General features: G+C 45.6%; 1 protein-coding gene across 2 annotated transcripts in view; it reads left to right on the forward strand.

Annotated features, from left to right (window-relative positions):
- DUS2 (dihydrouridine synthase 2) overlaps positions 1–26,844 on the forward strand; it is a 46,467-nt gene that overhangs the window by 17,328 nt on the left and 2,295 nt on the right. Inside the window, exons 3-13 of one of the 2 annotated variants that reach the window (XM_077755636.1) lie at positions 3,802–3,847; positions 6,542–6,633; positions 7,424–7,467; positions 9,057–9,117; positions 12,754–12,801; positions 17,526–17,591; positions 17,760–17,830; positions 20,065–20,151; positions 21,513–21,681; positions 24,376–24,497; positions 25,798–25,947. In XM_077755636.1, coding sequence (XP_077611762.1) covers positions 3,802–3,847; positions 6,542–6,633; positions 7,424–7,467; positions 9,057–9,117; positions 12,754–12,801; positions 17,526–17,591; positions 17,760–17,830; positions 20,065–20,151; positions 21,513–21,681; positions 24,376–24,497; positions 25,798–25,947 — 956 coding nt within the window. The remainder of the gene's footprint in view (positions 1–3,801; positions 3,848–6,541; positions 6,634–7,423; positions 7,468–9,056; positions 9,118–12,753; positions 12,802–17,525; positions 17,592–17,759; positions 17,831–20,064; positions 20,152–21,512; positions 21,682–24,375; positions 24,498–25,797; positions 25,948–26,844) is intronic. The other variant, XM_077755637.1, reaches the window with a different exon arrangement.

Raw genomic sequence — 26,844 nt, forward strand, 5'->3', positions numbered from 1 at the left:
CAACTGACTGAGCCACCCAGGTGCTCCGAGTGACACTGGTGATAAACTGTTATGATCAGCTCAGGCAGAGAAAACAAGCCAGGGAGATTGGAGGAGATGAAGGTGCAGGGCATATTTCAGACTTAGGAGCATAGCATGTAACAGACAAGGAAGAATAAGCCCATACATGATAGAGCCTTTCATTTCATTTCATTTCATTTCATTTCATTTCATTATTTTGAGAGAGAGAGAGAGAGAGAGTTAGTATGTGTAAGCAGGGGAGGAGCTGAGAGAGAGAGAGAAAGAGAGAGATTTTCAAGCAGACTCCCAGTGCAGAACCTGACATGGGGCTCAGTCTCACAAACTGTGAGATCATGACCTGAGCCAAAATCAAGAGTTGGGCATTTAAATGACTGAGCCACTCAGATGCCCCTGATAAGGCATTTTAAAATTTAATGTTGTGGGGCTCCTGGCTAGCTCAGCCAGTGGAGCACTTGACTCTTGATCTTAGTGTTGTGAGTTCAAGCCCCATGTTGGGTGTGGAGCCTAATTTAAAAAATTTTAAATTAAATTAAATTAAATTAAATTAAATGTTGTTCAGAACATTGGATAGCCATGCGAGGAAAAAGTGACTTATAAATGGCCTTCATTTTCAGATAAATTAAAAAGCTAAATTCATTTTAAAAAGAAAAACCAGTTAAAGTTATATTCTTAACTATACAATAGAGATATATTTAGAAACGAGAAGGCACTGTTATTGGCAAAGTTAGGGTGGTCTCTTCTATAAAAATAGAATGTATGTCTAATAGAAATTGAGGTTTGTGACAACATGGATGGACCTAGAGGGTATTAATGCTAAGTGAAATAAGACAGAGAAAGAAAAAGACCGTATGATCTCACTGCGTGTGGAATCTAAGGAACAAAGCAAATAAACAACAAACAACAAAGAAAAGAGAAACAAATTCATAAATACAGAGAACAAACTGGTGGTTGCCAGAGGAGAGGAGATTGGGGGGATGTGTGAGATAGGTGAAGGGGATTAAGAGGTACAAAATTCTTATTATAATATAAATAAGTCACGGGGTTGAAAAGTACAGCATTGTTCCCTAAAAGGAAAAAAAAAAGAGAAAAGTACAGCATAGGGAATATAATCAATAATATTGTAATAATTTTGTATAGTGACACATGTTAACTACACTTCTCGTAGTGAGCATTTCATAACATATAGAATTGTTGAATCACTATGTTGTACACTTGAAAATATTATATGTCAACTGAGGTGCCTGGCTGGTTCAACAGGGAGAGCATACAAATGGTGATCTCAGGGTTGTGAGTTCAAACCCCACTTTGGGTGTAGACATTACTTAATCTTAAAAAAATAATGTCAACTATACCTCAATTAAAAATAGAAAAAAATGGGGGTGTAGGTAAAAAAAATTGAGGAATGGTAGTGACATAGGAAAATAATTTGTGATAATTAAGACAGAAAAACTCAATATCCAGTTTGACAAAGAATAGACTTTTTCCTGCAACTTGCATAGTTGTAAAAGGCAGTGTGCTATGAAGATGCACAGATGATAAACTCTCCCATTTGGAAAAACAATGTTTGTTTTCACTAATTAAAAGGAAATACAGTGAAAACCAAAGCAAAACAAAACGATGAGGTTCCATTTTATATTCATAGAACTAACTAAAATAAGTAAAATTGATGAACAGTGGTGTTGAGAGTATGTGAGTAAGTGGACACACTTGTGGTTTTATTGATGACACTTTAAGTTAATTTCTTCATAAGCAGGTGAACATCTGCTCTGTGTAAGGTCTTTATAAAAAAATTTTTTTAAAATATTTTTTAAATTTATTTATTCATTCATTTATTTATTTATTTAATTTATTTATTATTTATTTATTTATTTTAAACNTGACTGAGCCACCCAGGCTCCCCCACTCTGTGTAAGGTCTTGAGGCTCCAGCAGATGTTAAGTGAGAGCTTGTAATGTGCTGGATGCTGGTGGTTTGAAGAAGATAGAGACAGTAGCCAGGCCCCAAAGGCTCTTTTGATATGGTAAGGCGATGAAAAACAAAATAAGACAGCTCAAGGGCCATTTTGCCTTAACTCCTCCTCTTGGGGCTCAGGCCTGGGTCTGCAAAGCCTACTTTTGTGTGTACACAGGATCCTCCTCGGGGGGTTCATAGTCTAAGATATGACGGGTGTATCTATAACTGGCATATGAAGAGATAGTAAAGGTGGACTCAGTGGAGGGGGCTTTGGGAATCCTGAGGGGGACAAGTTATTGCCGGCAGGGCTGGGGCCTCAGCATGGGCCTGCCGTGCTTTACCCTGCTCCTCTCCAGCCAAAGGCCAGCCTGGCTGCAGAGATGCTGCTGTTGCTGCTGCTGCTGCTTCTTTTAATGTTTTATTTATTTTTTGGGGGGGAGGGGCAGAGAGAGAGAGGTGGGCAGAGGATCCACAGCGGGCTCCATATTGATAGCAGACAACCCAATGTGGGGCTTGAACTCCCAAACCGTGAGATCATAAACTGAGCTAAAGTCGGACACTCAACCGATTGAACCACCCAGGCGCCCCCGCAGAGCTTCTTTTTATAAGTACAGGCCCACTTGTCCCCTTGCCTTTTTGCCTGTTCCTGCAACTGAGATCACTGGCTACACGGGTCTCTGTGGGGCTCTGTCCATCCCTTGGGACACCACATTGGTTCTTAGGGCTTAAATGGCAGCCGTTTATCCATAACTGTTTGGTAGTGGTGATTTGTTCGGCCAGGCCTGGTGGACATCAGATACTTGTTGAACTGACTGCCACATGGAGTGAAGAGCCACAGAAACACCCACAGTGTGTACTAACCTTGCTGATGGGGATGCTGTGGGAGCCCCACGGATGCTATAGGTGTCCTTTGGCCGCTTTAGCCCTATGGCTCCCCTCAGGAAGCAAAGGCTGTTGTGCCCACCTGGCTGGAGTTGCCAGGTAGTCAGTATGGAGTAGGTAGGTATTCAGTATGGAGATGAGGACCAGGGGACAAAGTTCCTTCCTATATTTTTCGGAACCCCCAGAACCCCTGGGCATGAGCTTCTGGGCAGTGTAACAGGTGCCTGGCTCCTGTGATTTTTTTTTTACACATTTTTTGAAATGATCACTGAACAAAGCAGAACAGTTGTCTCCTACCAAGAGGCAGAGAATCTCAATTCTTCAGGGGACAAGAGCTTGCCATTCATTTTCATGATCCCGATTTTGAAGAAACCTCTTTGTCCTTTCTTCCCTGAGTCTGTTTGAATATGTCCAGGGCTAAAGAGCTTACCTCTTTTGTGTCCACACAGTGTGACCCATGTTGGACTGGAGTTTTAGACTCAAGTCTTCTCCCTCTGCTTTTATTAACTGGTCCTGCCTCTGTCATTTGGATGTTTCCTGGGAGCCTTTCACTGTCTGCTGTTTGTATAAGGATGAGGTGCAAGGTTCTTTGAGGGGATCGACTGGAGCTGAGACGAGTAGGTGAGGAAAGTGTCTAGGAAAGTGTCTAGCCCATAATCTGGGCTGTTGTCTTGTCTCTGACTCCCTGAGTGGCTCACCCTTTCTAGGCCCCCAGTATCTCCAAGGTCCCTGGGAAGAGCAGCTGATTGAGTGTAGCTCACTCAGGCTCCTGCTTGCCATGTTGAGGTGGGAAGGTCAGCACTACATTTCCCAAAAGCCATAATTTGTTGTTGGTAGTAGGGTGACAGACCAAGTGACCCCCATTAGGTTGTAATGAGGGTCCCTACCCCTGTACCCAGGATGTACATTACCAGCACTGACAAATGCCCTCTGATTCCTCTGTAGGAGCTGATTGACCTCAAGATGCTTCAGTGCAAGAGAGTTGTTAATGGTGAGTGTGATTCTGGTCCCAGGATCGTACACATGCCTGGTCAGGCCCATGCAGCTCTACCACTTCCCCTGCCTGGGGTGATGGTGTCCTTCCGGTGTGCTTCTTGTCTGACTGTGTAATTTTGTGAATCATGTGCTCCCTTGAAAAGAGTCACTACTCTCCAGAGACTGTGATGAAGAACCAGATGTGGAACAGGCTGAGACTGAGATTACCTTCCACCACAGGCTTGCTGGCATAGAAATAAACATAGGAAAGCCTTGGGCTTGGGATGGCTTCAGCATTGCTCCTGGCTGTGCCACTCGATAGCTGTGTGACTTTGGGCAAGTCATATGACCTCTCTGCCTCCATTTCTTCAGCTATAAAATGAAATCAAAATCCCCGCTTTACTTAAATCATAGGGTTGGAGTGAGAATCAATTAAGATAAGGTACATGTAAGTACTTTGCAAATAGAAGTGGTTGTACTGAATTGTGGTTTTGCTGGTGCTTTATTGATGAGGCTGATTCTGTTTTGATTAGAGTTGTGGTGGTGTTTGAGGTTTTTGAAATGTATGCACATTTGTGAAACCTTAATATCAATTCAACAGAAGTTATGACTCAATTTTGTCTTTAATTGTTTTAGAGTTGTAGTTTTTTTTAATGAAAACTTATTATTGTAGGCATGTATAACCTAGAAAATGAAAATCCCCCATAATCTCATATTTGAAGAAATAACCACAGAGAGGAATAACGTATATTTTTTACACATTTAGTAAAGTGTGTATATACAAATAGAACATGTTTATATATATATACCCTTTCTTATGATCAGGCTATGCATATTTTGCTTATTTTTTGCTAGGACATTTTCCCATGTCAGTACCTACAAATAACTATATCAGAACTGATTTCATTAGTCCTTTAACAAGAATTCCGGTATTTTGCTGTTATAAATAAAGCTGTCATATAAACACACTAAGTTTTTGTGGTTCTTCTCCCAGTCTTCCTACTGCCAGTCATGAGCCTGTGCTGTTGGAATTCATTTCAGTTACCTCTTTCAACATGTTACCAACTCTATCCTACCTTTTTAACCTTCTAATCTGTTTAGTGCTGGAGTGATAATAACTGCTTCCATTTGTGGAAGTGCTTGATGTGTACTAAAGATCTCATTTATTTCTCAAAATAAATGCACAAGGTTGGTGTATTCTTCCATCTGCCATGTTGGATCTCTTCCATGTGGCAGTCATCTTTGAAAGCTAATAATGGTAGTACTATAGAACTCTATTATGAAGAGCATATGAAATTCTTGTTATTTGCAATAGTGATGTGATATAAAGTTGCTTTGAAACCCAGACTAGCAAATACTGAAACATTGCTCTTAAGAGAAATACAGGATTGGGGCGCCTGGGTGGCTTAGTCGGTTAAGCGTCTGACTTTCGCTTAGGTCATGATCTTGCAGTTCGTGGGTTTGAACCCCGCGTCGGGCTCTGTGCTGACTGCCAGCTCAGAGCCTGGAGCCTGTTTCAGTCTGTGACTCCCTGTCTTTCTGACCCTCCCCTGCTCACGCTGTCTCTCTCTCTCTCTCCTAGAAATAAATAAAACATTAAAAAAAAAGAGAGAAATACAGGATTAGGTTCCTGCGAGCCTCTGGTCACAAAATTTTCACTAACAGATCAATACACAACCTTGTTTTATGTGTTTTTCTACTCCAACATTGAACTCACAGCCAGCAGTACTAAAACTTCATGTTAGAACAAAAGGTTGTTTAGCACTGTGCTTGGGACCATTTTAAACAGAGAGAAACAAAAGACACATAAATGCAAAAAAATGTGGCATTAAATATGCCACCAGAAGGATATTTATTTATGGAATGAGAGCTGAAACAAAAACGTAGAGTATTGCCTTGTTTAACCTCAGCTGGGAACATGTGCATCAGGTGACTGAATTTTTTTTTTTTAATTTTGTAGTTCTACATACTGACTTTGGGGTTACAGATACATTTTAGCAAGCAGGCAAATTTGCAAGTACATAAGTGCACATAATGAGGTTGCCTTTAATTGAATAAATCTCTGCTCATAGTACCTAAATAATTAAGTAAGAGCAACTAAGGGGCACCTGAGTGGATGAGTCGGTTAAGCATCTGACTTTGGCTCAGGTCATGATCTCATGGTTCGTGAGTTTGAGCCCCGTGTCGGGCTCTGTACTGACAGCTCAGAGCCTGGAGCCTGCTTCAGATTCTGTGCCTGCCCTCTCCCCCCCGCCCCTCCCCTGCTTGTACTCACTCTCTTTCTCACTCTCTCTCAAAAATAAATAAACATTTAAAAAAAAATGAAAGAGCAACTTTATTGAACTTCAGAGTGATATCTGGGGAAATTTGGGCCAAATCTGAAACATAGACAAGGTTTCTTGTATGTACATTTTTGTGAACTGTAAACACTACACCATGACAGTGCATAAAACACAAGCATATGCAGTGTAACAAACAAGTGTGAAGCAATCAACCATGTAACTAAGCATCACCTAGGTTGGGGAAGGGACCATCATCAGCATCTCAGAAGCCTCCATGTGCACACTGATTTCTTTTAAGAATTGTATACTTCCAGCATCCCTTTTTCCCCCTTCAAAGTGATATTTTTCCTGTGTTTTCTTCCAGAGATTAGGCTAGGTTAAAGTTGCTTCTTCATCAGGTGGCCCCGTGTGTTTGTGTTTTCTTGCAGAGGTGCTGAGCACGGTGGACTTTGTTGCCCCTGATGACCGAGTAGTCTTCCGCACCTGCAAAAGAGAACAGAGCAGGGTTGTCTTCCAGATGGTATGAGATCTCAGGGCTGAGCGCCTCCTAAGGCCCCCCATCTTTAAACAGCTGGGCTCTGTTGCATAGTGGTGGTTTCCTAAAACTCTGCATTAATATTTTTCAAATATTTGTTCATGAGCAATTACACTGTTAGAGACAATTTAAGGAAATCAAGCCATAGTTCTCTGCTGCATGCCTCCAGTGTTAAGTTTAATTTCCTTAGTTGTAGGAATTGTTTGTCATGACTTAAATATTTTTACCCCCTAGAATTGGATATTCAGTTCATGTTCCTTGTTTTTGTATAGTCTGTATATATTTCCCATAGAAAGAAAATTTGGTTTCCTTAAGGGTAGTTCATTTATGTAAGGGTTGTAATGACTCCTAGTGCTCTTCTCTCACTTTGGGAATTTTTGGTGATTTTTCAGAAATAGGTTTTGAATGATGTTTACATTTTTAAAAAAATGGTAAGAACAATAGGTAGACAAGATAAAGCAAATATAGCAAAATGTTAATTGTAGAATGTGAGTAGTGAGTATATGAATGTTTATTATAAAATTTTGTTAACTTTTTTATACAATTTGAAAGTAATCACAGCATTGAGGACATTTTCTAGGCCTTTTAGGTCCAATTTTTACCTCTGACAGTGAGCTAGTTCAGTGGGCTGGCTGGCTGTTTAAGAGAATGCCAGCAGATTCTGTTTGTGCACCCATGTGCATGCATGCGCACATATGGCACACACAGAGGTATTTGTCTGTGCATGTGTTTCTGTGTCAGGGATGGTGGCTGATGCAGCGTCTTGTGTTCCCAGGGGACTTCAGATGCAGAGCGAGCCCTTGCTGTGGCCAGACTTGTGTAAGTTCTCTTTGGGGTTGCCTTGCCTCTCCTGTGAAGCTTCATTATTTCTGGTGACTTAGGAGGTGACCACCCTCTTACCTCTTAACTCATTACCCTCTCTTTCCAGGTTAAGAGTGTTTTTTTTCTCTGTTTGTGGCTTTCGAGGACTGGCCTGGGACTCACATGTACCCACTATGCCCAGATCCCAGATAACCTCTGTTTGGGTGACTATTTTTTAGGGTTTATTCGTGAAACTTCCTTTCCAGGGATTCTTATGACTATGAGCCTTAAGGTTTTAAGTCTCATGAAGTGTAGGTAAGGCTTTTTGCTGCCTAAGTTAATGAAGGTGAGAGATGGGCTTTGGAGTCAGACAGACCTGGGTTGGAATTCTGGGTTGCTGCTTGCTGAGTGACCGTAGGCGTGTTACTTAACCATACTGAGAATTTAGTTTTCTTATCTTTGAATGAAACTGTAGGGACACCTGGGTGGCTCAGTCAGTTAAGCATCTGACTTCAGCTAAGGTCATTATCTTGCGGTTCATGAGTTTGAGCCCTGCATCCGGCTCTGTGCTGACAGTTCAGAGCCTGGAGACTGCTTCGGATTCTTCTCCCTCACTCTCTGCCCCTCCACCCCCAATGTGTGTGTGTGTCTCTCTCTCAAAACAAACATTTAAATAAATAAATAAATTAATTAATTAAAATGTCAAATCTTAAAAAAAATGAGACTTGAACTACTACCTACCTCTAGCATTATAGGGGAGGGTAAATGAAATAATGCATATAAATGTCTTTGCAGTAAGGCACATACTAAGTGATTAGTATTAGCTATTATTATTTTCAAAAATTGTTTTCATGTTTATTTATTTATTTTGAGAGAGAGACAGAGAGCGAGCTGGGAGGGGCAGAGAGAGAGAGAGAGATCGAGAGAATCCCAAGCAGGTTCCACGTTGTCAGCATAGAGCCCGACGCAGGGGTTGATCTCATGGACTGTGAAATCATGACCTGAGCCAAGATCAAAAGTCAGACGCTTAACCAACTGAGCCACCCAGGTGCCCTGTTAGCTATTGTTATTAATTAAAGTAATAGTGAGAAGGAACTCAGGCAGTAGCTACAGACTGTTAACTATATATATACCAGAAGATGAGCTAAGGGTCCTTTCTACATCTCAAAATTGTCTGGCATAAGCTAACTGTGCAGCTCAACAAACAAAGACAGTCCTGTAACTTCTACTAGAACCAGTGCTTCAGGAAGGGGCTCTTGTACTCATGTTACTTCTGTGCATTGACAAATAGCTGTCACTACCCCAGCCGGAACTGGACCTCTAGGACTAGGTTCAGTGTGGCTGTCACTCAGTATTTGGATTATTTGATAAAATCCCCAAGTAACAAAGTCCTCTACAACTAGCCCTTTTAGATGTTTGAGCCCAAAATACTCTTCCTCTTGAGGTCTGCTCAGGGAAGGCAGTTGTACATTTCAGAGGCCAGTTTTTTCACCTTCTGTTACTGAAGGACACAGTAAGAGGTTCATGAGCACAGACCCATGCCTTTGACTCTAACTTCTCTGCTTAAGTTGAATATTGATTACTTTTCTTATTTCATGTTTTTCCAGGGAAAATGATGTGGCTGGGATTGATGTCAACATGGGCTGTCCAAAAGAGTATTCCACTAAGGTAAACTGATTTGTTTACATGCCTCAAAAGTACACAGTACAGAGTAAAGGCAACTAACAAGACATTACAACTAAGTATGATAACCTGACTCTGGACTAGAACTAGATCCTGTACCAGATGGGAAAATGTGCAAAAGGATATTATTAGGTCAACTGGCAGAATTGGAATACGGACCTTAGTAGATTAGCTAGAAATACTGTATCAGTGTAAATTTATCAAATTGATAACTCTTCTATGGTTTTATAAGAATATATCTATTCTTTTTTTTTTAAGAATTTATTTTTAAGTAACGTTTACACCCAATGTAGGGCTCAAACTCACAACCCTTAGGTCAAGAGTTGCATGCTCCACTGACTGAGTCAACTAGGCATTCCAAGAATATCTCTATTCTTAGAAAATAGACATTGAAATATTTCGATGTGAAGGGGTATAATATAACGTAACTTACCTTGCCTGAAATAGTTCAGGAGAAATTATATATATATATACACGTACATACACGTATACACATAAATAAACATACCCAAAGCACTCATGCCTGAGTAATTAATGATGTAAATGTTAAAAGAAAAAATAATGTGAACAGGACTTTGTCTTTTCATGAATAAAACTGAGACATACATTAAAAAAAATAGAGGATGCCATATGCATGTCCCCATTGTCGTATCAGAAGGTCAGAACAGAGTGCTAGGGTAGCTCACAGAAAGGAGTGGAAAGGCAGCCCTACTCAGAATTATATAGGAAAATGTGGAGATTTGGGACCCTGCAGGCAGAGGGAGGGGCCTGGAGGCCAACATGAGGTAGAGACAGAGAACCTTGATTTGACTAGAGAGTTGGGGAGCGAAAGACAAAGAGGAAGCAGAGGAGCAGAGGATTTTGGTTAGGACCAGATTAGCTGAACTTGGACTTCTGATATTTCTGGGCTTTTTGAACAGAGGAGGCCTGTGATCAGAAACTTAGTTTACTTCCCCAGGGGAAACCAGTGTTACTAGTTTCTTATGTCTCTTTCCAAATATATTCTGTGAAGAATACTTAGAAACACAGATTTAGGAGATGAGGGTCCTGGGCCCATAGGGGAGACCAGGTATGGGGAGAGAAGTGAAACGAGTAGAAATTGATAGGACTTGGACGGCAAATAATCAGACCAGGTGTGGGGAGGTAGGGCGAGTGGTTGGGGGAGAGGGAGGAAAGACCAATGGCCGGGAGGACAGGTGGCCTTCAGCGTGATTGGGACTGCTGGGAGGAAAGCACGTGTGGGGCAGATACCAAGGACACTGGCTGCAGGGCTGCCGCTGGGAACCTTATCACAGGGTGCATGGTCAGGATCTGCAGTGTAGACATAGCAGATGTCCCCCTGGATCCACTGCCCAGAGTCAGCCACTCTGCTCCCAGGAGTCATATGGCTCGGGGCTCTGGCTTTAGGCCAGGAAGCAGAAGGCTACTTGAGGGAAAGGATCTTTGGATGCTTGAAAAGCAAAGGGCTTATCGACAGCTATTTCAAGGAATTATGGAGGTTTAAAATTGTCTATGTGGAGTTGAAAACTTGGGACCATATTTTGCTGTCTTCTAATTACTCCTTTGTGCTTCTGAATTATGTAAGGAGCGGAGTTTAAATTAGTGGCATAATCTCCCCAATACATTGTGGAATGAAAAAGCAAAGAGCCAAATTAGATATGGTGTACCACCATTTATTTATTTATTTTAAATGTTTTATTTATTCTGAGAGAGAGAAAGACAGTGTGAGCAGGGGAGGGTCAGAGAGAGAGGGAGACACAGAATCCGAAGCAGGCTCCAGGCTCTGAGCTAGCTGTGATGCAGAGCTAGAGCCCGATGCGGGGTTTGAACCCATGAACCGTGAGATCATGACCTGAGCCGAAGTCGGANTTGGAAAGACACACAGGAAACTAGTAACACTGCTTTTCCCTGGGGAAGGAAACCAAGTTTTTATTTGGTTTGGCATAGGGAATAAATTCCCATTTTAGGGGTGCTTCTCAAAATAACTAACAACTGGCACAGCACTGGCCCTGACCAGTCAGAAGAGGTACCTAGTAGTGTGCTATATGAGTACAGGCCACCTGAATAGCCACTCTCTTCTCATGGTTCAAAAATTGAAGCCTTATAGAAAGTATAAATTGAAAAGTTTTCCATTCCTCAGGGAAGGAGAGTTCTTACTTTTTGCCCTTTTGAACCTTGAAAATTTTTAATGTGTTACCTATTCAAAAAATTCTATTAAGTTAAATAGAAAGGAAGGAAGGAAGGAAATACTAATTGAGAAAGCCCATTGTTGTGGAGGGGCCAGTGAGACTGGATTTTAGATTCCGTGATTCCCCAAGGAAGGGCTGGATCGTGCGTGAGTGTGGACATGTGGAGCCTGGGTGAGCGGCCAGGGCTTTCCGTAAGTTCCTCTAAGGTTTGTATCTGTAGCCAAGGTATGCCAGGGCTGGTAGCTCCTCTGCTCTTCCCATTTTCTTCTGAAATGCAAGCTCAGGCTGGCTGAGTCTGTAGTGGTTCAGGGTTCTCTGATTCTAATCTGTCATCCTTAAATAGGAAATTAGACTGTAATAAGTGAACTTAAAATTTCTGGGCACATCATCCTATGAGCATTCATTAGTGTGCAGTCTATATACAGACAAGGGATTTATTTATTGGATTTGTTTTCTCCCTTTCACCATTGTAGAGATCCTTCCCTTTCCTGATTATTAAAGCAATTCATACCATTGTCCAGAACTTGTGTGATATAGAAAAGTACAAAAAAAAAAATTAAAAAAAAGACCAATCACCAGTAATCCCACTATCAAGACTCAACCAGTGTTAATGTCAAGATTTAAGTAGCTCCTCAGGTTGTTGGTTTCCATTAGCTGGGGCTTTTGCTAGAGTTTGATATTGGTCTGGAGCATTGTTGCTGGCAGGGAAGAAGAGCCTAGACAAGATTTGCCAGTTATATTCCTCTAACTGGTTTTGCTGGCAGTGGTGGTACCAAAGCAAGTGTTGGTAGGATAATACATTGTATCTCATTTCAAAGGGAGAATGTTTCATTGCTTTCTTAAGGGTTTGGCAGATTGTGGGGTTTAGTTTATTATTTTATTTTTATTTATTTATTTTTTTAATGTTTTATTTATTTCTAGGAGAGAGAGAGAGAGAGAGCGTGAGCAGGGGAGGGTCAGAGAGAGAGGGAGTCACAGACTGAAACAGGCTCCAGGCTCTGAGCTGGCAGTCAGCACAGAGCCCGACGCGGGGCTCGAACCCACGAACCGCGAGATCATGACCTAAGTGAAAGTCGGACGCTTAACTGACTAAGCCACACAGGCGCCCCAGGGGTTTAGTTTATTAAGACACTGAGACCCAGGGTAGGGAATGGGCACTCCTGAGAAACAATTTTTATAGAACCCACTTCTAGATAGATCTGTGGGCTTTGCTAAGATAGGAGTGATGACTTTAAGAATTCATCAAACTCTGATCCCTGACATTATGGGCTTGGTTGCTGCTGCTTTCCTACTTGCTGAGGGGTAGTGCTAATTGCTAGTGAACCTTGGTCTCTTGGCTGTGAGTGTCAGGTTGCCACACCATGTTGCCATACCATGGGGAGGGACCACCCTCCTCCAGGTGTGAGAAGACCCTCTGTGTGCTTTTCCTTAGGGAGGAATGGGAGCTGCTCTGCTATCAGACCCTGACAAGATTGAGAAGGTAAGTCCTGCAGGAGTGAAAGTAGAAGTCCTTAAACATGCCTGTGAACTAGAGTTGTTCGAACATGCACCCACCTTCATCTCCCCCCCAACAAGATTTTTTTAAATGTTAATTTATTTTTGAGAGGGAGAGAGAGAGGAAGAGGGAGAGAGAGAGCATGTGCACGTGAACGGGGGAGGGCAGGGAGAGGAGGACAGAGGATCCGAAGTGGCCTCTGCACTGCCAGCAGAGTCTGCTGTGGGATTCGAACTCATGAGCCATGAGATCATCGCCTGAGCCGAAATCAAAGTCAGATGCTTAACCAACTGAGCCACCTGGGTACCTCCTCTGCCTCCCCAGATTTAATGAATCAGTTTCTCAGTTACTCCACCTGGAGTCTGGAATTTTAAAAAAAAATTTTTTTAAAATGTTTTATTTATTTCTGAGAGACAGAGAGAAATAGAGCATGAGCAGGGGAGGGTCAGAGAAAGAGAGGGAGATACAGAATCTGAAACAGGCTCCAGGCTCTGAGCTGGCTGTCAGCACAGAGCCTGATGCGGGGCTCGAACCCACGAACCGTGAGATCGTGACCTGAGCCGAAGTCAGATGCTTAACTGACTGAGCAACCCAGGCGCCCCTTGAAATTTTTTTTTTTTTTTTTTTTAAGTAAGCTCTGTGCCGAATGTGGAGCTTGAATTTGCGACCCTAAGATCCAGAGTTGTATGCTCTACTGACTGAGCCAGCTAGGCACCCTTGGATTCTGGAAAATTTTTGAAAGGCTTCCTAGTGATTGTGACATACTGGGGTTTGGGAACCCCTGAGCGAACCCACAGCAGCCTTGGAGTTCCTTCAAAGCCCAGGGCTTAGAGACATGTTAACTGAGAACCGAGAGGCTTAAGGAGTCATTTAGAGGCTCCTCTATATTGCGTGTTTCCCTTCTAAAAAGATCATGAGAGCATAGGCCAGGCTACCTATAGACTGTGGACAGACTCCGTGCCAATGGTGGGGATTGGCTTCTCCCCAGGGGGCTTGCTGAGAGCAACAGTGGATCCCTTCCACTCCACACTGGTAGAGTCCACCACCAGCCTTGAGAGCAGCCAGACCAGTGTCATGTGAGGCAAATTGAACTTGGTTGCCTCTGCTCCCTTCCCTTAGTGATTCCAAAAGCCAGGTTTATGAGGCCCTGCAGACAGGTTGGCATTGGCCTCCGTGTTGTGAGCTGCCAGGGCCTGTAGGGGTGACATTTTCTACCACCCCTTTTACTTCTTTCTCAGTTTACCAGCTCTCTTCCTCGTTGCTCCTCTTAGTTCCTTTGTTTTCATTCTCCATTCTCGCTTCCCTATCTGGACTTTAAACCTTTTAGTGCCTCCCATGGGCTAGAGCGACTTGAGATAGGGCACCATCAATAAAAGCTGTCATTATTTTTACTGGCTACTGTGTCAGCAGCTCAACCATACATATTCCTCTAGCCCCACTGTCTTTGGGATATTGGAAGACCAATGTGTTGAGGGGCTTGGTGCCTTTTCATACTTCCTACATGCAGATAGGGGTACACACACACACACACACACACATTATAATACTTATGTATTACATATAAATAACATAATATATGTAATATATATAATATGTAATAATAATATATATAATGTGCCTATATATGTATATAGTACCTATAGTATATCCCTGCAGTTTGTAGGGTAATTTTCTTTTCAAAGTATATTCTAGCATTTATTCCATTTGTTCCTCAAACCTCTTGAAGTAAATAGGGCAGGCACTTGTTATCTCTATTTGATCAAGAATAATAAAACTAAAGCACAGAGAGATAAAAGTGGTTTGCTCAAGATTATGTAGCAAGTAGGTAGCAGGCAGAGCAGAGTCTAGAGCCATGGTCTTGTGACTCCTATGCCAGTATCAGTGCCCACTTTTGATGGCATCTCAATTTAAAGGTGCCTGGGTGTAGTTTAGGAGTGTCTAGCTATGGGTCAGTTGACATCTGGACTTAGGAACCTCCAGTCAGACACCTCTGTCTCTGCAGGATGGAGTGGATATGGACAACTGTGGATGTCAAACTCATCACCACCCTTAGGGAAGAGGGCCCCAGCATGGGGTGGTATTGCTTCACAATGTGTGCACTCAGACATCTTTATTATTCTCCAGTTTTCTGGCTTCTACTACCTAGGCTGTTGGGTCTGTCTTCTCCACTGCCCCTCTTTGGATAAGGCATGTTTCACACATGAGGCAGAAGAGTTACACCACTCAGTTCATTCTGTTCCTTCCCTTTTTGGTGTTCTAGCTGTTGAGAATTCTGTATAGGCGTGCGGTGGATAGGGGCAGGAAGGAAGTATTAATTAGTCTTTTGAAAAATCTTCTTAGGTAACTCTGATATATCTTTTCTAGATTAAGAACCTTAATTTTAGACCCTTTGTTAGTAATATCCTTTCTCTAACCCCTAGACTACAAGATCTGCTGGGCCCCCTGGCTGCCCAGGGCATCGCTCTGTGCATGTTGCACTTGGGCCAAGGCTAACAATTGGCAGGGCCAGAACTTGAACTCAGTTCTCAGTGATACCTAAGCCTATGCTCTCCCATCGTCCTTTCCACTCATTCCCCAACAACCAGGGGAGCTAAAAGTCTGCTTTTGTGAGTCAGCTGGTAGATCTGGTGAGTTGAGCCTGCCTGTGGGTAGATGTGTTTTGTTGTCTGTGTTACCTGTTATGAGCCTGTCTCAGGTCCTTCTCCCCAACAGACTTCATACTACAGAGACAGGTGGTGTGACTTGGATCTGGGAGAGTTGAGTCTAGGAGGATTTCATGCTAGAGCCATCCAGAAGACAGATTCTAGTCCCCCATTCCCTTAAATGTGACCCTTGCAGGTGGCTGGGGATTTTGATTACTAATTTCCTTCCTGATTCTGAACAAGCACATGAAATGAACAGAAATGCCAAAGAAAGTGCTTAGAGCTACTTGGATGAAATACAGCAAAGGAAGTTCTGCAAAACAGAGAACTGGATCAAACCAGCTGATGTTGCTTCAGTCACCAAACATCAGGGGGTTCTTTTGTTTTTTAAAAAAATTTTTCATTGTATTTATTTTAGAGAGAGAAAGCACCACATGCATGGGTAGGGGAGAGGCAGAGGGAGAGGGAGAGAGAATTCCAAACAGGTTCCACACTCAGTGCAGAGCCCGACGCGGAGCTCAGTCCCACAACCCTGGGATCGTGGCCTGAGCCGAAATCAATAGTCAGATACTCAACTGACTGAGCTGCCCAGGAGCCCCAAATATTACGGTATTGTAAGTCTGCACCAGCAAAGGAACCTTCCAGAGATGGTATTGTCAGCATGAAGGATAGGACTCAAGGGAGAATTTTTATTGTGTATCTCAGTGGATCCTGGAAGTTCCCCACACCCACTGTCTTAAAGGGTAGCTGCCCCCTTAAGGCCTGGCCGAGTGACCCTAGGACCACAGGTCCAGTCTGCCTCCTGGGGCAGCATCTGGGGAGTTTTCATTCCTGCTAGTCTTTGGTATTGGTACTTGGGCCAACAGGCCCTGTCTTGCCCATGATCTGTCTACCTTCCTTTTCAGCCCAGCCTTTTGGTCTCATGTCTTCTGGAGCTGTTTGCCTGAGAATGTCCCTGAAATGCCTCCTTGACTGGTTCTGGCAATCTGGCTCTCTGCTGCCCCCACTTGTCTAGAAGGAAGACTGACACCAGCTGCCTGGGTGTCCTCTCAGCTGTTCTGGCAATCCAGTTCTTTCTTGGAAGAGAGCTCTTGGGATCACCTTCCCTCCAGCTTGCTTAGCCTGAAATTAAACAAAAATATTTTTAAAGTATTATTCTAAAGTAATGTCTACATCCAATGTGGGTGGGGCTCAAACTCATGACCCCGAGATGAAAAGTCAGATGTTCTATGACTGAGCCAGCCCAGCACTCCTGGCCTGAAATTTTCGATGAGGGAAGAAGATAGCAATGCCACAGACATTCACTGTCATCTTCATGTCTCTTGATCTCTGATTCATGCATGATCTGGCCTTGCCACTTCTCTGACACTTTCCTGTATAACTTCTTGATCTTTCTTTGAAGTCTTTTGCAATTACTGTACAAATTAACACTTTTTAACGTGTTGAATATGTTGTCTTTTCCTTTGCCATTTCACTTCTGTGTATCTGACTCACCTAAAGAGAGGCACCTGAGAACAGGACCCAGGACCTGTAAAACCTTCCTGGCTTTCTCACTCAGTCGGTCCTGGAACAGCACTCAGGGAACATTGCCTTCAAGCAGGAGAAGCTGTCAGCTCTGTGTTCTCAACCAGGACTAGGCCTGAGAATCATATGGAGGAGGGAGTATGTTAAGCTGAACCTTTTTTAAAAATTGAAAAGATTTGGGGCGCCTGGGTGGCTTAGTCGGTTAAGCGTCCGACTTTCGCTTAGGTCATGATCTCGCGGTTCGTGGGTTCGAGCCCCGCGTCGGGCTCTGTGCTGACTGCCAGCTCAGAGCCTGGAGCCTGTTTCAGTCTGTGACTCCCTCTCTCTGTGACCCTCCCCTGCTCACGCTGTCTCTCTCTCTCTCCTAGAAATAAATAAAACATTAAAAAAAAAATTTTTTAAAAATTGAAAAGATTTTTTAGTTTTACTGAGAAATTGACATACATTACTGTAGGCACCTGATACACAGGTCTGTAGCAGAGTTAATTAGTATGAGCAGTTGTGGTGGTTTTTCCAGAAGAGTTTATGTTTTCCTCTCTACAGATCCTCAGCACTCTTGTTAAAGGGACTCGCAGACCTGTGACCTGCAAGATTCGCATCCTGCCCTCGGTAAGGATGATGGTCCATTTTTTCTGAGGATGTTGAATTGGGCGGTGATGAATGGTTCTCAAGGAGCTGACTTAGGTTGGAGAAGGGAGTGGGGCTGAGCCCATGTTCGGAGCTGCAGCTGTTCGCTGGGTAGCTTCTGTAACCACCCCAGACTGTTCTCTTCCTCAGCTGGAAGATACCCTGAGCCTTGTGAAGCGGATAGAAAGGACTGGCATTGCTGCCATTGCAGTTCATGGGAGGTGAGTGGTTCCCTATCTAGTGACTGGCTTGCAGGGCCATTGTAGCAGTCCTTTGCCAGACCCCAGGTGACAGCCAACTTTTCTTCTACATATGCAGCCTGCCTCTGCCTAACTCTTTGACATCCATTGAGTCCCGGGGCAGCTAAATCCTTCATGGGCCGGCATTTTTCTTTGTTTCATTCACTGAGCACCTATTGGTGGTAGACACTACACTGAGTGTAGAGACAGAGAAGGAGAGGAAGATTGAGTTTAAAGACATAAGAGGAAGGGGAAACGCCCCTACCCTCAGGATGTGTAAATGGTAGAGATTGAGTGATAGGTTCACAGTTGTACCATGCAGCCAGGAAGTGGTGGAATTAGAACTCTGACTCTGAATCTCACTTGCTTTCCACTGTGTTGAGCAATAGCTTCTCCCCTGAATGACCTCATGCAGATGGCTGTGCTTTTAAAGGCTCTGTCTCTTTTGTCTGCCCTTTTTGGACTGCCAGCTGTCACAGTGACTACTTTAAACAGCTTTTGTATCTGTAGCTAATGTGCTGTCTTCTGGGAGCTGAGGTGTTGCTGAAGGCTACTTTTGGTTTCCCAGTCAGACTTGTTCCCTGTGTCCATGACGGGTTTTTTTGCTTTGTTTTGTTTTGTTTTTGTAAAGTTTACTTATTTATTTTGAGAGAGGGAGAGAGCACAAAAGAATGCGAGCAGGAGAGGGGCAGAGAGAGGGAGAGAGAGGATCCCAAGCAGGCTCCGTGCTGTCAGTGCAAAGCCTGAAGAACCATGAGATCATGACCTGAGGTGAAACCAAGAGTTGGACACTTAACCAGCTGAGCCACCCCGGAGCCCCTATGATGTACTTTTGTACAGAATCCCAGGTCAACAGACTTCAGCAGAGTGATCTCTCTTCTCTGAATGATGTTCCTTTTGGGTTCAGGGGTCTTATAGGAACAGCCCACTTTTTGCTTGTTGTGTCTATGGCAGCATTTTCAGAGAAGGGAACCGTAACTCCCAATATGTGTAAGAGAAAAGGAGAGCTGTGTGGGTTGAAGCCAGTAGGGGGCGGTGAAAGGCTACACATGTACACACAAGCTCCTCCCTGTGGCAGCAGGCTCTAGGCTGTCTGGTTTGGGCTCCCAGCCCTGCTGCTTGTTGGCTGTGTATCCTTGGATAAATCACTTAACCTCTCTGAGTACTGCATTTTTAATTTGGAAATTAAGATAATATCTGCTTTATAAGGTTGTCTTGAGGCTTTTATGAGATTGTGAATACATAGCCTTGGCACAGTGCCTGGCATATGGTGTTCTCTGAATAAATATAACTATTCCTTTTTACCAGTAGTTGGAAACACCAGGAAGACAGATTTGGGTGAGCTTAAAGAGGGGGCTTTCTGGCCATCAAAGCTGTTGAGGATGAGTTCTGGACTGGAACGGGCTGCTGGGGGCATGGGGAGATAGGGGTGAGGTTGGGTTGACAGGGCCTTCTGAGGCCCTGTGGCCCCTAGCTGTTTTGTTGAGGAACATGCCAGAGGAGAAGCACGCAGACAAGACCTCAGCAAGGGCTGTTTGGCTGACCATCTCTCTCGCTTGTTCCTGAGCACAGCTTAGATCAGGCCTCACTTCAGCATCCATAAGACTCACTCACTCATACACAAGAACCTTTTGGAGTTGACCGTGGAAGGTGGGGCTTCAGGTTGTGGCCCTACCTTTCTGGGGCTTGTTGTGACAGCCATGATCTGTGGCCTGTCCTCCCTGCTGGGTCTGCCCGGTGCCAGGTGCCTCGCCCCAGGATCAGCTGCCCAACTCAGCCTCAGCATAGGCAGCTGTGTGGGAGTGGCCAGTCTGAGGGCAGCAGCTGTTCCCAGTCTCGCAGGGAGGGCAGCACCGGGACAGTAGGGGCAGCATTCTTATAGCACTGCCCCTCATCTCTGGCACAGGTGAAGGGAAGCCAAGGAAAGTCAGTGTGACCTTGGGAGCCAGGCCACCCACACCAGCCCTCTGCAGTCACGCCTCACCTGCAGGCCTGCAAGAGCTGACTTGCCTTCTCAGCAGAGACCTCTGCTGCTCCTGCCCCTTACAACACAGGTCATGGAGAACCATCCTCTGCAGCCCAGAACCCTGTCCTTCATGGCCACATGGCCTTCCTGAGGTTCAATAGGGAGGATGGTAGGGTTTGGCTAAGGTAAACCTGTTTGAACTGTGATATGGCCTCAGCCCTCAGCCCCATCTTATTTCTTTATCTCCAAGAAAACGGGAGGAAAGACCTCAGCACCCTGTAAGCTGTGAAGCCATCAGAGCCATTGCTGAAACCCTCTCCATTCCTGTCATAGCCAAGTAAGCCTCTCTTCCTCATCATTTACTTTTTTATGTTCTACCTCACTTAGAGAGATTTGAGCTGGCATACAAAAAATGGAATGATCTAGCATTAAAAAATGACCTAAGGAGAAAGGAAAAACGGGTAGGACAAAAAATGAGGTTGGGCATGAGGCTGAAAAATCCCTATCATGTCCACTGGCCTCTGGTGAGTGGCTGATGTAGGTGTGCAGTAGGCAGGGTCCCAGGGCATTCTGATAGATGGGTTGAGGGTAGGAGTATTCAGGGGACAAGGAGAGCAAGAAAGCGGCTGCTAAAGCAGACCCAAGGGGAAAGTGATGTCACACCCAGAGTTAGGTGTGCAGGGTAGAGGGCGAGCAGTCCCAAGCCGGAGCACACAGAGCTGTGGCTCAGGGGGCATAAGGCAGGTCACAGTCCAAAGCCCAGATCAGCATTCTGTGCAGTTATAGGACCAGGGAATGAGACTGGCAGTTCTAAGGTACCAATGACTATCCCAGAGGCTTAGCAGTAAGACAGTGTCCAGTTGTCATTGGGGTGCTGGTCATGTAGGCCAGTCCATCGCAGCCTTGCACCTTAGGATGGCATAGAGCCTGATGGCAAAATGGGAACAGAGAAGTTCCAAAGCCCCGGAGCCCTGACAAAGGACATGCCTGCCTGGTGGGAAGGAGGGAGGGAGTTAAGGTTGGGGATGGTAGCCAGGATTGGTTGTTCCCAGGCCAGGAGTTTTAGGGGTGGTGTGGAGAGGGTGGGGCTTCTCAGGACCCTGGATCCTATTGTAGCTGCTACCACCTGAGGGCCTTCCCCACCAGACATACAAGGCTGTGTCTGGATTGAGCCTCCCACCTGACCCCTGAGGGAACAGATGCAAACAGAGCAGTTTCCAAGGGGGCCCTTGCGGCCTCGGGGTGACAGGAAAGGAAATTGCAACCAAACTGGGCCTCCTTCCTTCCTCTCATGATCACCACTGTGTCTGTGGTTTTTGACCCACCCGTTAGTAGGTATATAGGTGCCCCAGGCTGGGGGTTTTCCTGTGATCCCAGCATCCACTTACAGACCTATGTCTTCAGATTTGGGCTGGCTTTAGCCACTATTTAGGATGAAGAAGGAGGAAGGAAAGTAGAATTTCTGGGACACCTGCTAAGTGCCAGGCCTGGTTCAGGCTGTTTCACTGTATTCTCTCACTTGGTGTTTCTGACCCCATGGTGGGGTTTGTGTTATAACCTCCAGTCTCCCCAAGTACTCACAGCTGAAGGATTTGGCCAAAGTCACACAGTTAATGAGTAGCAGATCTGGGAGTTGCTTTTTTCTGAAGATGCTGGTATGAGGATGGGGACACCCCTCACTCCCCTGTTTCCTTTCAGCGGAGGATCTCATGACCACATCCAAGAATATTTGGACATAGAGGACTTTCGACAAGCCACAGCAGCCTCTTCAGTGATGGTGGCCCGAGCTGCCATGTGGAACCCATCCATCTTCCTCAAGGAAGGTCTGCGACCCCTGGAGGAGGTCATGCAGAAGTACATCCGATATGTATGTCTATGTACTTTTTCAAAAGAAACATTTTTCACTGTCTGCCACATTCCTGCAGAAAGTGCCTTGGGTGAGCCCCCAGCCCCCAGCAGACCTTATTGTTCCTTTCCTTTACTTTGCAGTTCTTTTTTTTTTTTTTTTTAATTTTTTAATGTTTTATTTATTTCTAAGAGAGAGAGAGAGAGACAGCGTGAGCAGGGGAGGGTCAGAGAGAGAGGGAGTCACAGACTCTGAAACAGGCTCCAGGCTCTGAGCTGGCAGTCAGCACAGAGCTCGATGCGGGGCTCGAACCCACGAACCGCGAGATCATGACCTAAGTGAAAGTTGGACGCTTAACCCGCTAAGCCACCCAGGCGCCCCTCTTTGCAGTTTTTATAATGTAGCATTGGGCCTCCCTGGTTGCAATGTGAAGAAAGGATGCTAAGGAGGCCCCTACTATCACCTCTTTCTAAAGCTTTCTAGGTGATGGGATTCTATCAAGGACCCTGGGATTCAGGATGCTGCTGAGGCCCCAAACATGTGAATCTTTCTCTCTCACATCCCTTCACACACATACACACACATGCACAATGACAATGGGATCTGTGTCACTGAAGACACTCATGCCAATGGATTGGTACCTGAGCAGCTACAGCCAAGAAAAGTCATTGTAACTATTGTTGAGGACAGATTATCTATGTAAAGACTTTGCATCTTGTCATGAGTCAAAATCACTTCTAAAACTGTTTTCTTGTTGGGGTGACTGGCTGGCTCAGTTGGTGGAGCATATGGGTGATGATCTTGAGGTCGTGAGTTTAAGCCCCACACTGGGTGTAGAGTTTACTTAACAAAAACAACAGAAAAATTGAAGTAAAATAAAACTCTTCTTTTGCTCCTTCCCAAAACCCTTTAACCTCCGAATAGCCTAACTTTAACCTTCTCCTTAGGGACTAGCTTTTTCCTCTCACTGAGAGCTTGATGGTAGTGCCAGAAACATTTCCCTGTAAAGGAATTTTTTTAAATTCTTAAAAAAAATTTTTTTTTGAGAGAGAGCACGAGCGGGGGAGGGGCAGAGAGAGAGACACACACACAGATTCTGAAGCAGGCTCCAGGCTCTGAGCTGTCAGCATAGAGTCCAACGTGGGGCTTTGAACTCACGAACCACGAGATCATGACTTGAGCCGAAGTCAGATGCTCAACCAACTGAGCCATCCGGGCACCCCATCCCTCTAAAGGAATTTTTTGACCAGTTCACCTGCCCTGACCCTTTGGTACAATCCTGGAATTCTGTGAGTCTCTGTGATTAGCTGTACATGTCTGCAGGCAGAGACAGTCAGTAGACTTCTAAGTCTTCAGTGCATTGGGCCTAAGCAGAGAGTCTAGCCCTCATCCTCTTCAGTACTGGGAGTTGCACCCTCCTAGGAAGGTCAGGAGCTTCTCAGATCTGCAGACTGCCCATGCCCCCTTCAGGCCATGGCCATGCCTTTGGTACTGTGGCTGCCATGGCATGTGGGTATCTCTGGGACTGTGCAAGCTGGGGATGGTAGGAGGCCCCGGGGCTTCTATCCAAAGATGGGCCATTTCTGTCCCTAGAGTCTCCCCTGCTTGATGCTACAGCCCTCATCCCCTGGGTTCCAGATGTCCTGTTGGGCAGGTTCATGACCACCAGGCTCTCCAGTACCCTGGGTCAGCTAGAGACAAGGGGGCTTGCCTTAGCCTAGGTCACCTGTCTAGCTCTTCCAGCTGGGTGGCAAGTCTGTAGCAGAGAAGATACCTTCAGCAGTGCTGAGCTTGCTAACTAGGTAAAAGGTGATGTTATAATTCTTGCTCAGTATATCCCTTGGCAGCTCCTCAAGAGCTGTTGTCTTGGAGGAAGGGAGTGGCCTTCAAGCATAGGCAGGGCTGCTTCTGGTCCAGCCAAGTGCCTTCTGACAAGCTGAATCAAGACTTTGCCACCATCTGGGGGTTAGCCAACATATCTCTGCTTTGTCCTTAGTGTGTCACTATACCTTCCCAGGTACTGAAGACACGGACCTAGATGGAGAGATTAGAAGAGTGCACGGAGCGAGCGTGGGAGGGTGTTCTAGAGGGCCGGGGCGTCCTTCACTCACTGCTTTTCCAGGCTTCTACTGGGTATCCCTGTGTAGTCAGCTTGCCTCCCTGAGCCTGCATTTCTCAGTCTGTGGAGTAGGGGTGACAACTACATCTTATGCTTGTGAAGCTCAGTGAAGTGACAAGTAACATGTGAACATGATTGGCAGATTGTGCTGTGCTTTACCCATGGAGGGGGAAATTGGAGACAGGCTGTTCTACACTGTTGAGAAATAGAAAAATCTTACCCATCCTGGTGCTGTTCCTGCCGTACCACATTTTGACTTACTCCCCCTCCCTGCCCTACAATGGCAGTGGGTCCTCTGTGGTAGCCTATGGTGTCTGAAGCAGGAAGGGTTCCCCGCACATCTGGACTTCTGTCAGGCTGTTCAGTAGAGTATGCTCCTGACCCATAGGCCTCAGCTGTGACTCTTGAGCTTTATGCCACTAACTGGAGGAACAGATGGCCAGGGTGGAGATGGCTTTTCTTATGAGGTCCTACTGCCTCATCAGTAAGCACACCTCTGATGCACTCTTGGAGGCCCTTTCTCTGCCATCAGGGCATAGCTCAGGCCTCGGAGCCTGTCTGGGCAGCAAGTGGGCTCATGTTGGTTCTTCCCTCAGGCCGTGCAGTATGAAAACCACTACACCAACACCAAGTACTGCCTGTGCCAGATGCTACGAGAACAGTTGGAGTCGCCCCAGGGAAGGTTGCTCCATGCCGCCCAATCTTCCCAGGAAATTTGGTGAGAGGGGCTATGGCTGTCCATCATTCTTTGCAGATGCTGCCCAGGCTGGACTATGAGCCCTAAGTTGACTATCAGGGGACCAGGAATATCACTTCTGGAGGTGGATGTACTGGATTGGAGTGGTGATACAGTTTTACATCACAGAATAGGGTTCTTAAGAAATCTTTGGAACTTTCCATCCATGGACTGATCCCACAGCAGAATTTTGGGAACTAGAATGCCAGTAGGATGGAGGAATGTGGGGGCTGGGCTTGGAAATTCCTGGGGAGGAAAGGACTTTCATGGTAACAGATCTGTCACACACCAGGCCATCAAGATCCAATGGTCAGAATTGAACCCCTGGCCTGAACCTGCACCCATATCCCATCACTCTGCAGTCTGGGAGGCTACCCCTTAGTCCTCTCTATTTGGCATAGCTCCAGTTCAGGTGTTTGACCTTTGGGGCCCCTCACAACCTGGCCTAATACCTGTTCCTTTGGCTTCATATCTACCTGTCTACTTCCTCATCTCCACACCTGTATTCACACTAGGTCTTCTGCCTGAATGCACTCTCTTCCTCATGTTGGCTATCTGTTTCCTCCCTCCTCAAAGAAACTTTTCTAAACCACGCTTCTGCCCAGGCACCCATCCTCACAAATATCCTCCAGCACTCAAGATGCTTCCTAGGAGGGAAAAGAGTTGCCAGAAGTCTCTTCCCAACCCTGTACTTATGTTGGTTCTGTCCCTACCCCACATAGCTTAACCAGGGTTGACTCAGGTGTCTTGTGAGCCCAAGAGAAAGAGTATAATTCTGTAGCCCTTGATGGTACCTCAGTTTAGTCTAGGCCCAACTGCTTGTGGCTGGGGTAGGAAGTGGGGAACCACTTAGTGGTCGTGGCCTCTGTGTCTTCCTCCCTTGGGCCCACATGAGGATGAGGGCTGTGTATAACCCGAGCACTTGTTCAGTGTAGGTCAGTTCACTCACTGTTGGCTAGAGACACTTGCTTTTGTTTTCTTCTTTGGAAGAGAGGCTGGGCTTAGGTGGTAGAGGTGACCTTTACAGCCTTTTCCATCCACCCCAGCTTGTCCTCCAGCGTCAACCCTCAGAGGTTCACATTCACTCTCTACCAGTCCAGGCTGATCACAGGGGTTGGTAGGAGGCTTCCTCTGATGGCTAGGTCTCGGTGGTGTTTTCATGTATATGTGTGTGTGGGGGAGAGAGGGCATTTCTCAATGGCAAGGCCATGGGCTCCTGCAGTAGTTTCCTAGATGCTGGCTCCACTAAAGGACTTACACTGCTCTGCTTATCCCTCCACAGTGAGGCCTTTGGCCTTGGTGCCTTCTATGAGGAGACGACACGAGAGCTGAATGCCCGACGGGCTGAATTCTTAGCCAGGACCCCAGAGGCAGCGGGAGAGCCAGCTGAAGACATCTCTGGTGTCATTAAGATGGCTGTCAAGTTTGACCGGTAGGTCTCCAGCTTGGCCTCGGCTTGACCACCGTCAGTGCCCTCAGCTGGCTGCTGTACATGGTTAATGCTAAGCTTAGGGACCACAAGTGTTCTTGGTTTGGATACTTGTTCTCATTTTTCAGTGTCCCAGAGAAGGCATTCTGGGAAACATGGCCTCCAAAAAAGCCCAGGCAGCACTGTCAGGGGTGTGCATGTTGTCCCAAGTGTGACTAACCTCCACCTTTTCCTTGATCCACCCCCTCCCACAACTCAGGATGGAGAACTTGTCTCCTGTTCTTGAAAGTCTCTGCTCTTCCCCTGGCCCTGAGCATCTAGCTGCCTCCAAGGCAGTGGGACCCTCACCCTCATCTGGCTGTGCAACCCCTGCCCATACCCATTGGCCCATACCAGCCCTGTGGCACCCTCTTTAGGCAGAAGTAGCCTCAAGATGATTATTGCTTCTGAGTGTGACTCAGCTTGGAGTAAGGTTCTCATCCATGTCTTCTGCCGTCTGGGATCTGAGACTTTCTCAGGTCCCCAGGCCCATACCAGAGCCAGTCTTGTCTGGCAAGGGCTTGGGAGGAAGGAATGTGGGCATAGTTGTTGGTCAGTCATTTCTGGAGAGAGCTCCTGGTAGGAAGTTGGAACATAGTGCCTTCCACCCTGTCACCCTATCACCGACTGACTCTGACTCTGAAATAAGAGTAAACCGTGGCCAAGGCAGAAAGAGATCATCTTGATACTCAGGGGACATGATAAAGGTGGGTAGTAAGGTAGATCTGAGACCACTGTGTAGCCATCTGTGTTCCCGACCCCTACCCACTCTTTCCTGTCTTGTCTTAAGAGGCAAACTGGATCTTCTTTTTTGGCTGTTGAAGGCTGTTTTCCAGGCTAGAGTTCAGACTGCTGGAAGTT

This window comes from Crocuta crocuta, unplaced genomic scaffold, assembly GCF_008692635.1.
Source record: "Crocuta crocuta isolate KB4526 unplaced genomic scaffold, BGI_CrCroc_1.0 scaffold152, whole genome shotgun sequence".
Lineage (NCBI taxonomy): Eukaryota > Metazoa > Chordata > Mammalia > Carnivora > Hyaenidae > Crocuta > Crocuta crocuta.